Source organism: Antedon mediterranea, chromosome 7, assembly GCF_964355755.1.
Source record: "Antedon mediterranea chromosome 7, ecAntMedi1.1, whole genome shotgun sequence".
Lineage (NCBI taxonomy): Eukaryota > Metazoa > Echinodermata > Crinoidea > Comatulida > Antedonidae > Antedon > Antedon mediterranea.
In genome coordinates, this window is record NC_092676.1 from 14,782,300 (window position 1) to 14,797,581 (window position 15,282).

At 33.9% G+C, this 15,282-nt stretch overlaps 3 protein-coding genes and 1 pseudogene across 3 annotated transcripts; all 4 read right to left on the minus strand.

Moving 5' to 3' along the window:
* Positions 1–2,509: 2,509 nt before the first annotated feature.
* On the minus strand, positions 2,510–3,235 carry LOC140055351 (histone H2B, gonadal-like; annotated as a pseudogene).
* A 3,289-nt stretch (positions 3,236–6,524) lies between these two features.
* LOC140055349 (histone H3) lies at positions 6,525–7,764 on the minus strand. The gene has a single exon (XM_072100671.1). The coding sequence runs from the start codon at positions 7,238–7,240 to the stop codon at positions 6,830–6,832; it is 411 nt and encodes a 136-aa protein (XP_071956772.1). The 5' UTR covers positions 7,241–7,764; the 3' UTR covers positions 6,525–6,829.
* Positions 7,765–7,839: 75 nt separating this feature from the next.
* Positions 7,840–8,660, minus strand: LOC140055350 (histone H2A-like). Its single transcript, XM_072100672.1, has one exon. It carries the CDS (start codon positions 8,496–8,498, stop codon positions 8,109–8,111), a length of 390 nt encoding a protein of 129 aa, XP_071956773.1. The 5' UTR covers positions 8,499–8,660; the 3' UTR covers positions 7,840–8,108.
* A 414-nt stretch (positions 8,661–9,074) lies between these two features.
* On the minus strand, positions 9,075–10,268 carry LOC140055352 (histone H4). The gene has a single exon (XM_072100673.1). It carries the CDS (start codon positions 9,955–9,957, stop codon positions 9,646–9,648), a length of 312 nt encoding a protein of 103 aa, XP_071956774.1. The 5' UTR covers positions 9,958–10,268; the 3' UTR covers positions 9,075–9,645.
* Positions 10,269–15,282: the final 5,014 nt, after the last annotated feature.

The following is a 15,282-nucleotide window of genomic DNA, read 5'->3' on the forward strand; positions in this document are numbered from 1 at the left end:
TGGTCTAGCCCCGAGGCTGAGTCACAGAATCATCAGCGCACCGGGCAGCGATTTTTTTTTTCGTACATAAGTTGGGGACCCCCTCATGAAACGTCACAAAACAAACATGAATAATTCATCAGTTAAATTTTCTTGTTCCGTGTGCACCCAAGCGTATAGCAACAAGAAGTGATTACACAAGCAAGTGCGGTACGATTCTGGGCCTATCTCCGCTGTTGTTGCGGCGTGCGATTTCATAGAAGAATAGCGGCGTTTTGTGTGGATTGTCGAAATAATCAGCCTTTAGTTTATGGTGTTCTTAATATAATTTATTACTAAAGAATTACGTGTTAAAATTATAGTTTCTATTAATACTATTAGGCCTAATTATTAGTCTCTAAAACCCATGTCTATTCTAGTAGTAGCTGTGTGGGTGTGTGTGACGTTTGTGTGATAGGTATGACACAATCCGAGTACTATAAGTCAGCAAAATTAAACAATAAACATTATATTACAAAAAAATACAGGGTGTCACGAAACCTAAGACCACGAAAGCTAAGACCCCCTAAGACCTAAGATCACGAAAGCTAAGACCTAAGATTACAAATATTTATCTTTCGCACCTGCCTTGTATTTTAACTCCCAACATTTATTCTGAATACCACACCTTAGAATTGGCACTTTTATGAAAAAGAATCACATAAAAAGTAACAAATACATTTTTAAATTGATGATTTTACAGACGTTTTTCTCGCACACAAACTGTTTGCGAATTTCGCATGACTAGCCTACAGTACAGTAGCAGTAGGCCTTCCACCATGTTCAATGTTTTTGTTTCTATGGAACGTCAAAAGAGCAAAAATTATATAGAGGGCTGAAAACTCTGTGGAGTCCATCTACAGTGTGGATGGAACAATGTAAAATAAAAATTGTAATGATAATAATATAATCATGCAAGTACGAAGAAATAAATACTGGCAAATAAATTTTAATTTAAAAATCATGATTTGTTTCGTTTTCTTTCTGTTTTTATACTTGTACTATTATTGTTGCTCTTTTGGCGCTCCATAGAAACAAAAACATTGAGCATGGGGGGAGCTCGAGGAGTTACAGTATACAAAGAAACATGTCTGTAAAATCATCAATTTAAAGGATTTATTTATTTGTTTTTATGCGTTTCTCCGTCTGAAAGTACTTATAAATCCTAATTTTAAAGTGTGGTATTCAGGATAAAGTTCGTCAACAAATTTGGAGTCAAAATACAAGAAAGGCAAGTGCGTAAGAAAAACATCCTCTGAACCAACACAATGGAGTAAATATATACCAACAAACAACCCGTCAAGTTTGTTTGTTGTAAAGAAAAAAATATACATTTACTCAACGGGCGAAAATAATGTGAGTTTATCAATGTTTTGCGGTAGTATTTAATTATATTTATATGGTAATAAATGAAACCTACTGTGTTTAAAATTATGTATGGATAAACAAGTATTGTTTTTAAGCTGTAGTATATCTTAGAATTTGTAATCTTAGGTCTTGGGTCTTAGCTTTCGTGATCTTAGGTCTTAGGGGGTCTTAGCTTTCGTGGTCTTAGGTTTCGTGACACCCCAAAAATACATTTTTTATTCTCGTGGGTCTAATCTTCCCATGTCATGTGTTCATATACGCGCATTTTTAAAGTTCCTTTGAGTACATGCATATTGTTTGATAATAAAATAGCAGAATAAAAAAAATACAGTACACAAATTATACACATTCTTTATTCTTGTGGGTCTAAGCTTTCTTTGGGCTATGTCCAATGAATTACTACTTAGTTTAATGTCTTGCCTAGCTGTCGATTAGCCTCGACTCGACACATTTTGTGTGAAGAAGAGTGCGCGAAGGCAATCACGTGAATTGACTTAGAATATCGCAGTTGTGTAATCACTTCTTGTTGCTATACGCTTGGGTGCACACGGAACAACAAATTTAACTGATGAATTATTCATGTTTATTTTGTGACGTTTCATGAGGGTCCCCAACTTATGTACGAAAAAAAAAAGTCGCCACCGGCCACACATCAATAAAGCCTGGCGCCGTCGATAGGCATTCAGATGTGAAAAAAAAATCCAAAGTCCTTATACGATGACGTCACACACGTACCAGCTGATTATGACGTAATGCAATTTTACCGTACCTTTAGTAGACGGAAGTCAGGATACGGTACCGTATCTTTAGCCACGGCGATAGACAATTAATAATTCCGAATAGGATTGTATTTCAAAATATTGTAGATACAGTATAATAAAATTCTATTTTAAGTCAATCATTTTTTAATTAAAATATGACAGTAATAACTAGTACTGTTTTAAGTTGTATTGTATTTCTAATCTTTAGGCTGGTATATTTTGCAAATCCAATAGTAATATCCAAAAATAAAATTACTTTAATAAATAAATCACGAAAATGAAATACAAGCTAATAAAATCTCTTTTTGAACATGTGGTGGCTCTGAAAAGAGCCGTTTGGTTTGAGATTCGGCAAATGATGTTTACTTGGAGCTGGTGTATGGTGACAGCCTTTGTACCCTCAGAGACGGCATGCTTAGCCAATTCACCAGGAAGCAATAGACGGACAGCGGTCTGGACTTCCCTGCTAGTGATGGTAGATTTCTTGTTGTAGTGAGCAAGACGAGATGCTTCTCCTGCAATACGTTCGAAGATGTCGTTGACGAAACTGTTCATGATTCCCATGGCTCTGCTGGAGATACCAGTGTCTGGGTGAACTTGCTTCAACACCTTGTAGATATAGATGCTGTAGCTTTCCTTTCGCTTACGTTTTCTCTTCTTGTCAGTAGTTCTTACAGCTTTAGCCTTACCGGCTTTCTTGGCAGCTTTTCCTGAAGTTTTTGGTGGCATGATTTTCGTATTTACAATCAATACGAGTAAAGTAATCAATCAAGTGAAGATTTCAACATCGCCCAGTGTATTTATTGACTTCGGTATGCAAATGAGGTTTTCCAGTTAGGCTCGCTTGTCGACGGGCATTCATTGGTTGTTGACTGCGCGCAATTTATTGAATGTTCAAAAACAAAAGTATACTTGTTCTTTCTTTGTTAACATTTGGAGGGAAGAAGACAAGTTAAATTTTTTAAAGTACAGTAGTTGTATTGTATGTACAGTATGCTTTATTTTGTACCTACCACCAATACAATGGTGTACTTTACGAACACAAAAGGTAGGATAACAACTGAAAATGTACCTCATAATGTGAACTATTTGGTGTCTATTGTAATCAATAATCTGATTACTCTAGTAGCTAGATCAACTTTCGTATGCACTTTGAGGTCCAGAGAATTTGACTTCAGAAATTGGTTTAGGGTGGTCAAACAATCATTTTTGGCTTGGTTACACATTTTGAAAATGTGGCGAAAGGTCAAAAGGTCAGGGTCAAAGGTTATAAGATCAAACACCATTATGTCCTTAAATCTCGACAACCACTGGTCACAGCGAGGTAATTTTGGTCTCAAATTGATCAGAAGGTATACATTCATATTCAGTCTAATGAAACATTTTAGTCGAAAATGACCGGAAATGCCATTTCTGACCTTTGACCCATAAACCAGGGCATGTCTGTATCTCCGTAACTATTGGCCGTAGAGACTTGAATTTGGGCTCAAATTGTTCCAAATATACATTTAGTTATTTGTTACACATTTTGAACAATGTTACAAAAGGTCAAAAGGTCAAGGCCAGGGGTTATATGAATAAACACAAATAGGTATTTGTATCTCGGCAACCACTGGTCACAGCGAGTAAATTTTGGTCTCAAAATGTTCAGAAGCTATACATTCATATTCAGTCTAATGAAACATTTTAGTAAAAAATGACCGGAAATGACATTTCTGACCTTTGACATACATACCAGGGCATCTTCTTACCTCTGTAAGTACAGGTCGTAGAAACTTAAATTTAGTATCAAATTGTTAGAAATACACATATTTATATTCATTCTAACAGAAAATTTTGATAAAAGATGATCATAAATACTATTAATTACTAATCTTTAAAATGAAAAACATATCTACCCAACTTATCATTAGACAGTAATGTTATGCAATAATTGATGCCTAATGATTTCATTATACTGTAGGAATTAAAACAAATCCTTTACTGTTTGTAATAATTGTAGGCCTACTTTTGCTTATAATAATGCTAGAAATTATTGTTTACCCCCGAACATTTTAAGAATGCTAGAAGTAATTTACTGTAGTTACCCGTATAAAAGCCTCGGGCATTTATTTATTCAGGGAAGGCGTTTATTTTGTTGGGTGTAATAATTGTAACATGTATAATCAAATAAATACCCCAGATATATATATATATAAAAAATATATATATTATATAATAAGAATAATAACGGGATTAAACCTCATTCTATCCTGGAGGAAGTACAATCATGTAATAAAAGGTATCGGAGACCACAATAATAGACCAAGTCATTGTCATTATTACGTAACACTGTTGCATAATAGTTTTGAATGTCAACGACAAAACTTATACATATACACGTCTGTTCCCAGTGTAGATAATAAAACAATATATATTTCTGGAGATTTATTATCAATACCACTAGAAACTTTGACATGTTTTAGGTACTGAATGCATTGAAAATAAAAGCATCAGAAGTTTATTATGATAAAATCATACTACAATACTGTACTACAGTACACAAGGGTGTTTTCAGGAAAGCTGGACATATTGTACAATAGTAATGAAACTATGTATTGGCATTTAAAACTATGCAAAAGATTGTTGTCAAATTGTAGTTACAAACAAATAGATGATAGAATGAAGATCCATTATGAGTGCAATCGTGTCAGGATAATGATGTGTCATTGTTTTATATCATTTTACTGGCACCTGGAGGTGAAGATCCATTTAATGGAATCTATCACTTTTATTTTAAAAGACAGAAACATTTCGTTAAAAAGCATAAAGAGGAAAACGAATCATGTAAAGTACCTTTTATCAGTTGAGAAACGAAATACAATTATTAATATTAGAGTATTCCTTCAAATAAACGCCACCATTCCCTCAAATAGAACACCATGTGGAATAAACATGCCACATGCATTTACACAATAATTGTATCACGTCAACACATTTCATTAACTACCATAATCTACAATTTACCACTTTTTGATATTAATTGTGCAGTATTTTTTCCCATCTAGGTGGTATTTATTTGATTATACATGTTACCATATTATACCCCAAATAAAGATGCCTCCTTTCCCCCTAAAAACCATTTTGAACAATAAATGCCAGGGGCGTTTAATCGGATACATATGGCAAGTTACTTCTAGCATTCTGAAAAGAACTGTTGAGCTTGACGTTTCTATCAAAATGTCCTCGGGGACAGCAATAACTAGTACTTGAAATTAAAACAATTTAAAGTATCAGTTATTGCATAACATTACTGTCTAAGGATAAGTTGTGTAGATATGTTTTTTGTTTGAGACATTAGTAAGAGTATTTCTGTTCATCTTTTAACCACATTTTCTATTACATTGAATGTAAATATGTATATTTCGAACAATTTGATACCAAATTTAAGTTTCTACGACCTGTACTTTATGAGATATGAAGATGCCCTGGTATGTGGGTCAAAGGTCAGAAATGGCATTTCTTATCATTTTTGACTAAAATGCCCCATTAGATGGAATATAAATGCATGCCTTCTGAACATTTTGAGACCAAAATTGACTTGCTGCGACCAGTGGTTGCCGAGATAAAAGTACCTTTTTTATTTGTTCAAATAACCCTTGACCTTGATCCTTTGACCTTTTGTAACATTTTTCAAAATGTGTAACAAATAACAAAACATATATTTCGAACAATTTAAAACCAAATTCAAGTGTCTACAGTAGTTACGGAGATACATACATGCCCTGGGTTGTGGGTCAAAGGTCATAAATGGCATTTCCGGTCATTTTTTACTAAAATGTCCCATTAGACTGAATATAAATGTATACCTTCTGATTAATTTAAGACCAAAATTACCTCGTTGTGACAAGTGGTTGCTGAGATTTAAGGACATATTTATGTTTGGTCTTATGACCTTTCACCTTGACCTTTTGACCTTTCGCCACATTTTCAAAATGTGTAACCAAGCCAAATATGATTGTTTGACCACCCTAAACCAATTTCTGAAGTCAAATTCTCTGGACCTCAAAGTGCATACGAAAGTTGATCTAGCTACTAGAGTAGATGTCTTGTCTTGCATAACATAAATACAGTACAATACAAGTGGTTTTTCAATATGTTATAAAATATCAAACTGAAAAAAATAATTATTTTTTAATGTAACAAAAATGTTTCATGAATCTCTGTAAATCGTTTTTAATTATGTATGAACACAGCCAGTACATTTATTTTATTCTTATCTAGAATAGTAAATGTGCATATTTAATGTCATTCATTTAATTGTAAAAAAAATGTAATTCTCATTCTGAATACTGTATACATTACTAGTACAGATACAATTAATTCTATGAGGTTAAAAATGAAAGGTTGTATTTTCACAAAGGCAAATAGTTTTACCGAATGAAATACAGATTAGATTATTATAATGTACTGTTTATATACTGAATAGAATAATATGGTATTATGTTTTAGTATTACTGTACCATGGAGGAAAAAATATGGTATTACATTCCTGATGATCAAATAAAATACGAAATGTTGAATCATGGCTTGCTTATTTGGAGTTATAAAGTAGAAAAGTGCTAATTTCATCTCTTTTGTACATATGGTGGCTCTGAAAAGAGCCTTTTGGTTTGAGAAAACGGAGAATTGTCGTCTTACTCTTATGCACGTTCTCCACGGATACGGCGGGCAAGTTGGATGTCCTTTGGCATGATGGTAACACGTTTGGCGTGGATGGCACACAAGTTGGTATCTTCGAAAAGCCCAACTAGGTATGCTTCGCTAGCCTCTTGAAGAGCCATGACAGCTGAGCTCTGGAAACGAAGATCTGTCTTGAAATCTTGGGCGATTTCACGGACAAGACGTTGGAATGGGAGCTTTCGGATAAGAAGCTCAGTGCTCTTCTGGTAACGACGGATCTCACGAAGTGCGACGGTTCCAGGCCTGTAACGATGAGGCTTCTTTACTCCACCGGTGGCTGGTGCACTCTTTCGTGCCGCCTTGGTTGCAAGTTGTTTGCGGGGAGCTTTTCCTCCGGTAGATTTACGTGCAGTTTGCTTAGTACGAGCCATTTTTCAACTAATAAATTGATTGATATCAAAATTGTGTAAATTCGTGTGTTTATAAGGACCTTTGCAAAGGTAATTAACTACAGGCAATACGATTGGCTAGATGCAAACTTGTGTTTCTTTGTTATTCAAACAGGAATCAAGTGATTGGCTAAATTTTCCTGTTTAGAACACGTCCGCATTTTTTTTTCAATGTGGCGGGAGTTCCACAAAACTATTGTCTGATTAACATATTAACAAAACGAATTATATTGGTTGAAATCTGTGGCTAAGAACACTTCCGTAGCTGACCAAGATATTGCGCGTTTTTAAACTGTTTTTTTTTTCCCGTTAAAATTGAACGTTTCTTTTGTCTTTTTATTTTTTAGGTGACATAATTATTTAGTTTTTCTCTTTTTTACAGAAGTAAATAACTTTATTAAAATTGCAAAATGGCCTATTAAAAGTCTGATTTTACTCATCTTACTAATCTTCATTTTTTTGTTTGAGATGAGGTATGTTGCATTTTAGGCTTCTGCTATCTGACGATAATGTATGTATGTAATGTAATGAACCTTTGATATATCCATTTTTCTAGGCCCATATCTTTTTAAATACTGTATTATAATAGTACAGTAGTACTGTAAATAATGTTAAGTCGAGGATAAATAATACATACTAAAAGAAAAACTGTTGCAGATGACGGTGAAAGCAAAATATTAAAATAACCCTCTTTAGAGATTTTACACATAAATTAGCGTTTTGGTGTTATCACAGTACAGTACTGTGTTTCTATTATATTGTTACTTTGTGCTAATTCAATTTCTTTTGGACAAGTGGTGGCTCTGAAAAGAGCCGTTTGGTTTGCGAATGCGGTAAGCAGTACGATGATTTACTTGGCTTTGGCCCCGGCTTTGGCCTGGGTCTTCTTTGGTAGAAGTACAGCTTGGATGTTTGGTAGTACACCTCCCTGTGCGATGGTCACACTTCCGAGAAGTCGGTTCAACTCTTCATCATTACGAATGGCAAGTTGAAGATGACGAGGGATGATTCTGCTCTTCTTGTTATCACGGGCAGCGTTGCCAGCCAACTCCAAGATTTCAGCAGTCAAGTATTCGAGTACGGCAGCCATGTAAACTGGGGCACCAGCACCGACACGGGATGCGTAGTTACCTTTTCGCAAGAATCGGTGAACACGACCGACTGGAAACTGAAGTCCAGCACGGCTTGATCGGCTCTTGGCCTTTCCTTTAGCTTTTCCTCCTTTGCCACGTCCAGACATACTTGTTACTTGCTATTGTGTTTCGGTATATTCGAAAATAATGAAAATTCAACAGTACCCGGTATTTTATAGCCGCCTTTGGTTCGCATTACGGAAATCGTGTACTGTTGTGACCAATCACAGTCGTCCGCGCTGTAGCCGGTAATCACTTTTATTGTGTTGTTCTATTGGGTAGGCGTTCTTTGTTATTTTGGCGCAAATTTACAAAATATCATCACAACGGTTATATGTCACTGGTATATTTTATTCAATATATACAGTACATAAAAATACATTCATAAAATTTAGCAGCAGAAAAAAGTAACATTTTTAAGCTGAATTGCACTTTTATGATAACAGAAAAGGATTACAATAAAAAAATAAGTAACCTAATTACAAATTTAACAACGGTTAAATTCGAATTCATCGTAAAATTTTAATCTGTAAATGTGAAAAACAATGTACAGTAAATTCATAAAACAATTTGTTCATAAATGTAAGACCAGTTAAATATCCAAAATTCAACCTGATTTCACTATACCAAAGTACATAATACTACTGTACTGTATAAGTACCTTATCGATTTTATGCTTACATAAATAATGATTAACCTGGGTAATAAATATTAACCATATATCACCCACTGAAACAATAGTAGTAGTACAAGCATGATGTCTTCTTTTATGGAAAACACCATGCATAGCTTCTTTAAAACGTCGTATATTAAATATAAAATTGTCATAAGAGTCCAAATTGTTTTGGTTATACAGTAACAATATTATGTAGGCCAATATGAACATGAGCATCATGATGTAATACTGTATATTGTTTGCATGGTGAAATCAAATGTTAATACAGTATACAGGGTCATCGATTCACATTGTGCAATGTTGATTCGGATATATTATACTGTAGTATACCTTTGGAAATAAATATTTAAATTCAAAAACCGCCCGGTGATGTACTGACATTTTAAATTAATTTGAGTCCGAGAGTTATTTCTCGTGTAATTGATAGCATTATCTATGCACTGTGACGTGTGCAACAGCAAGGAAATGTGGATTGTAAGGTACAATAATGAGACACATTAGCAAACAAATCCCTTTTGTACATGTGGTGGCTCTGAAAAGAGCCGTTTGGTTTGAAATTGATTGAACTGTATAACTGCTTATCCACCGAATCCGTACAGGGTTCGGCCTTGTCTCTTCAAAGCGTAGACGACATCCATGGCGGTGACGGTCTTCCTCTTGGCATGCTCAGTGTAAGTTACAGCATCACGAATAACATTCTCAAGGAATACCTTGAGTACACCACGGGTTTCTTCGTAGATGAGGCCAGAAATTCTCTTGACACCACCACGGCGAGCAAGACGGCGGATAGCCGGTTTTGTGATACCTTGGATGTTATCACGCAACACCTTACGATGACGCTTAGCGCCTCCTTTTCCAAGTCCTTTTCCTCCTTTACCACGTCCAGACATTTTGTGGATATTTTCTTCGAAGACAAATTCGAAATTATGCTAACCGTTTTGAAAATAGACGTATTTATAGAGCAAATGCGGACGTGAATTTAGACTGCTCTACCTGACCTTAGTACCGAAACGCAATTAGCCTTTGTATTTGGTTTTGGTGGGAAATACAATAATAACACTGTACTTTCTCTCTTGTTATCTTTTGTTCAACATTCCTCCACGGTTTAACATATTTATTTTGTCGAAATCAATGCCTTGTTTCATTCATCATGGCAAATGTCTTTTAAATATTGGTTTCAACAATGTAAATCGATTACGCTCTAAAGTTCCAGAAATTTTAAGATTAATGAATTCGGAAAATATACACATATTTGGAGTTGTAGAAACTTTTTTAAAAGGTGAATTAACTGATGATATTAATGGGTTCCAATGGATAGGTAAAAACAGAAGTTCAAAGGGAGGTGGTGGAATTGGTGCATTTATATCAAAAAATGTTAAGATTATTGATGACAATGTTTTGAACTCGCGAGATGATACATATGAAAGATTATGGTTCAAAATCTCTCCTGGTGAAAATCAAATTTATATAGCCGTTGCATATTTTCCTGTTGAGGGAGTAGATAATGATTTAGGCCTATGTGATGAATTATATAACCAATTGCTTGCTGATATAATTTGTATCGAGAATGATCATGGGGACACCGATCCCCAAATCATAATAATGTCTGATATGAATGCTAGGATTGGTAAAGAAATCCCTTATGGCGATCCAGTTCTAAACTCAAATGGCGAGCGTCTTTTAAATTTTCGTAACGACACATGTTTAAATATTCTTAATTGTACTCGGAAATGTGTAGGTAAATTCACATGGTTTAGAAACAATTTCCAAAGTACTATCGATTATATGCTTTGTTCTGATAATTTAGTCGATTCTGTTAAAGAATTTTTTATTGATGAAGATCGAATAATGGGTCTGGGGAGTGACCATAATGTTTTATTATTAAAATTATCTGTAAAATGTGTTGGTAAAGTATACGTTAATCGTAATACCAGATATAGCTGGGACTTTAAACAAGGGCAAGATTTTGAATTATTTCATGGTAAAATAGAAGAAAAGTTTAAAGATTGGAATGCCGATTCATACCATGATGTTGACATGCTTTGGGAATCATGGAAACAAAATTTAATTGAAGCGGCCCGCGAAGGAATTGGTGTACGTAAACAAAAAAAATAGTAATAAATGCAATGCTTGGTTTGACAAGGAAGTCGAAACTGCTATAAAACAAAGAAGAGATGCAGCTCGTCTTCATAGAAAATGGGCAAAGAATAAAAGTAATTTAGATGAAGGGGAGAAGCTATGGCAAAGCTATCTTGATAAGAAAAATCATACAAAGAATCTAATTAGAAATAAGATTACTGAAATGCAAGTAAATAGATCGATTGATATTGCCATGGTCGTAATTGCCGTGACTTTTGGAAAGTGCTTAAAGGAAATACGCGCAAAAATGACACTGTACAATGCCTAAAAATACCGGGCACTAATGAAATAACTTGTGACCGAAATAAAATGAACTATACCGTCTTAGAGTATTGGAGTACACTAGGAAAGATGAATAGAAATTTAAATTCCGAGTATGATAAAGATTATATAGAGACAGTCAATTTCGTTAATAACCTTAAAATAAATAATGACTGTAGGCAAAATGTTGAGGATAGCACTAAATCAATAGTTGACATTAAACTAGCATTAGATATAGTTAAATCTGCTATCTACCAATCAAAAAACAACAAATCTGCTGGTTCTGACAATATATCTAATGAATTACTTAAAAACGGTGGGACGATTTTAAATAGATTAATCTTATCACTATTCAAAAAAATTGTTAGTCTTGAAAAAGTACCGTCGGAATGGAATAGTAGCATTGTTGTACCAATATATAAAAAGGGTGATAGAAGGGACCTAAATAACTTTAGAGGAATATCTTTAACATCTTGCGTTTCTAAAATATTCAATAGAGTTGTACATTACACAGTTTCCGACTTCTTAGAAGAAAACAATATACCCTTTCAGAAGTTCAGGGAGGGTTTAGACCCCACCGAAGATGTGAAGACCACATTTTCACTCTTAAAAACATTGCTAGTTGCCGACTTGCGGAAGGCAAGAAGACTTACTTAGCATTCCTTGACATAAAAAAAGCATTTGATAGCGTATGGAGAGATGGATTGCTAATGGCAATATGGAATATTGGAATTCGTGGTAGATTATGGAATATTATAAGTAGCTTGTATGACAATGTTAAGGGGCAAGTAAGATTTGGTGACATTGAAACACAGTCTTTTGATATAGAAGAAGGTGTTAAGCAAGGGTGTGTCCTTTCCCCAACCCTGTTTTGCATAATAATGAACGAACTCACTAAATTATTACGATTTTTATGGCTCAAGTTTAAAATTTAAACTTCGTTCAAACACTTTACCACTTGGAAAAATTACAAATAAGTGGAACATTGATAATCTAAATGACAAGTGTAAGGTTTGTGGGTCAGGTGAAGAAGATGTTAAACATTTCCTGTTTATTTGTAATAAGTTACATTGTACTGTATTAGAATGGAAGAATTACAAACACTTCAACATAAACTTATTGCAATAAATTGTGTAGATACTTGGGTAAATTTTATTTCTGGTGACCTATCTATTAAGGTTCAATATGTCCTAGGAAGCACGTTATTCCATAAAAATAACTCTCACGACATTTATGCTGTATTTGACAGTTATTGTAAAATGTACACAAGCCGTGCTTGGAAATTAAGAAATGCAATTGTATTACAACTTTGAACTGTTTTATTTTAAAAAAAAAGTGTTTTCTTTTCCATTGCTGTTGCAAAATTAGTAGTTGTATATTAGTGTAGTTTTAGTTTGTAAATAAGTTTTGTAATAGCGTCGAGTCAAATGTTATGTCATTATCTCAAATATGTTTTATTTTCGTTTCAGTTTTTATTTTTCATTGTTTTTGTATTGAATTTTGTAATTGGTATGGACGCACCATCTACGCATGTGTGCCACTGTTAAAAAAGTGTTGTTCCAAATAAATATTATTATTATTGAAACTGTGTGCGATATTCGGAAGCTATTCTTCTATTTATATTGATAAAAACACCAGTTGCATTAATTTCTTTCAAGATATTAAACATTATAAAAGATGTACGCTTTCTTTGATGAACATAATTATATATTATAATATTTACATTTTACAGCTAAAAAGGCTTCAAAATCACCAAAGAAGGCACCTGCAAAGAAGTAAAATATTTACGACCAAAATCCAAACCAAACGGCTCTTTTCAGAGCCACCAAATATCCAAAAGAGATTTGATTTCTTTCATGCATAGCCTTTACTGAATTATTAAATGTTATGAATGTATAACAAGGTGATTTGTATATACACCACATTTTTTTTATAATCCATTTACAAAACAATACAAATAGTGCAATATTTTTTAAATACAGTCGACTCCGCCTAAGTCGAATCTAATGGGACCGGTATAAAAATTCGAGTTACGCGAACTTCGACTTACAGATTTGCCAAAAAAATGCTAGGCCTAGGTTCACTCACTAGCCGCGCTATGGCTAGGCCTAGTGGACCCTGCCCTGTCGCGATCGCGGCCCACGCGATGAGCCTTCTTGAATTGAGTTTGCTTGGCTAGCTAGCTAGCTAGGCCTAATAAATGCTAAGCCTCTTTATCGGCAATGATAAACTGTATTTTTCTTTTATGGTTTAAGCCCGAAACAATACAAAAACGTATAATAAATACATTTCGGTTTTTATTCGAAATCGGAATCCATTGTTTATTGCCATCTGTCTAGCACAAAATAGGTACCCACAAAACGCCGCTCAAGTTCTCAACTCTGAAACAACTCATACACTATACACTAGCGCGAGTTGTAGGACGCCGCCTATACTATACAACCTGCTTGAGAGAACCGATATGGTCCCACATTATCCCCTCTGTTGTTTGTTTATCGAATTACGTACGTTTCATCGGCTTTTTTAGCGCGTTGTTGCCGAGTAATTTGTGACTTCGACTTATACGATATAAATCACTAAAGAATGTGTGTATTCGGACCGCAAAAAGACGTCGACTTAGACGAATTTCGACTTAGAAAAATTCGACTTAGAAATAAAAATTACACAGTAATGTATAGGAAAAAATTGGGACTTTCCTAAAAATTCGACTTCCGCGATTTTTCGACTTACGCGAATTCGATTTACGCGGAGTCGACTGTAATTTGTTGCTTTTTATAAATAATGACCAGTTACAAATGTTTGAACCTTTGATTTCGACAAACGAAACTGAATGAACAAGGTTGAATCGGAGGGTCAACTACTGTATTAATATTTTTATGTATGGCAATATAAAATAAACGATGATAAAGTGAGGCAACACATGTTATGATTCCATATTTCGAATTTTATTTGTTCACCTTCATGAATGCATGACAAAGAAAATTAAACCAACAATACAAAATTAATTTCTCACAAAAATAAAAAATCAATTGCTTTTATTTATTTACCGTATAACATTTGATCATCCTCATCTCGTGTCATCATTATATGATACAAGCTGAGGTATTTATACTATAGAATCAAAGAATGTACTTTTATAAATATGTATTTTATTTATTTAATCTAAATTGTATATTTTTAAAATGTAAATATTATAATATATAATTATGTTCATCAAAGAAAGCGTACATCTTTTATAATGTTTAATATCTTGAAAGAAATTAATGCAACTGGTGTTTTTATCAATATAAATAGAAGAATAGCTTCCGAATATCGCACACAGTTTCAATAATAATAATATTTATTTGGAACAACACTTTTTTAACAGTGGCACACATGCGTAGATGGTGCGTCCATACCAATTACAAAATTCAATACAAAAACAATGAAAAATAAAAACTGAAACGAAAATAAAACATATTTGAGATAATGACATAACATTTGACTCGACGCTATTACAAAACTTATTTACAAACTAAAACTACACTAATATACAACTACTAATTTTGCAACAGCAATGGAAAAGAAAACACTTTTTTTTTAAAATAAAACAGTTCAAAGTTGTAATACAATTGCATTTCTTAATTTCCAAGCACGGCTTGTGTACATTTTACAATAACTGTCAAATACAGCATAAATGTCGTGAGAGTTATTTTTATGGAATAACGTGCTTCCTAGGACATATTGAACCTTAATAGATAGGTCACCAGAAATAAAATTTACCCAAGTATCTACACAATTTATTGCAATAAGTTTATGTTGAAGTGTTTGTAATT

Excerpts from the sequence above, each read along its gene's own strand:
- LOC140055349 (XM_072100671.1), bottom strand. The coding sequence starts at position 7,240 with ATGGCTCGTACTAAGCAAACTGCACGTAAATCTACCGGAGGAAAAGCT.
- LOC140055350 (XM_072100672.1), bottom strand. The coding sequence starts at position 8,498 with ATGTCTGGACGTGGCAAAGGAGGAAAAGCTAAAGGAAAGGCCAAGAGC.
- LOC140055352 (XM_072100673.1), bottom strand. The coding sequence starts at position 9,957 with ATGTCTGGACGTGGTAAAGGAGGAAAAGGACTTGGAAAAGGAGGCGCT.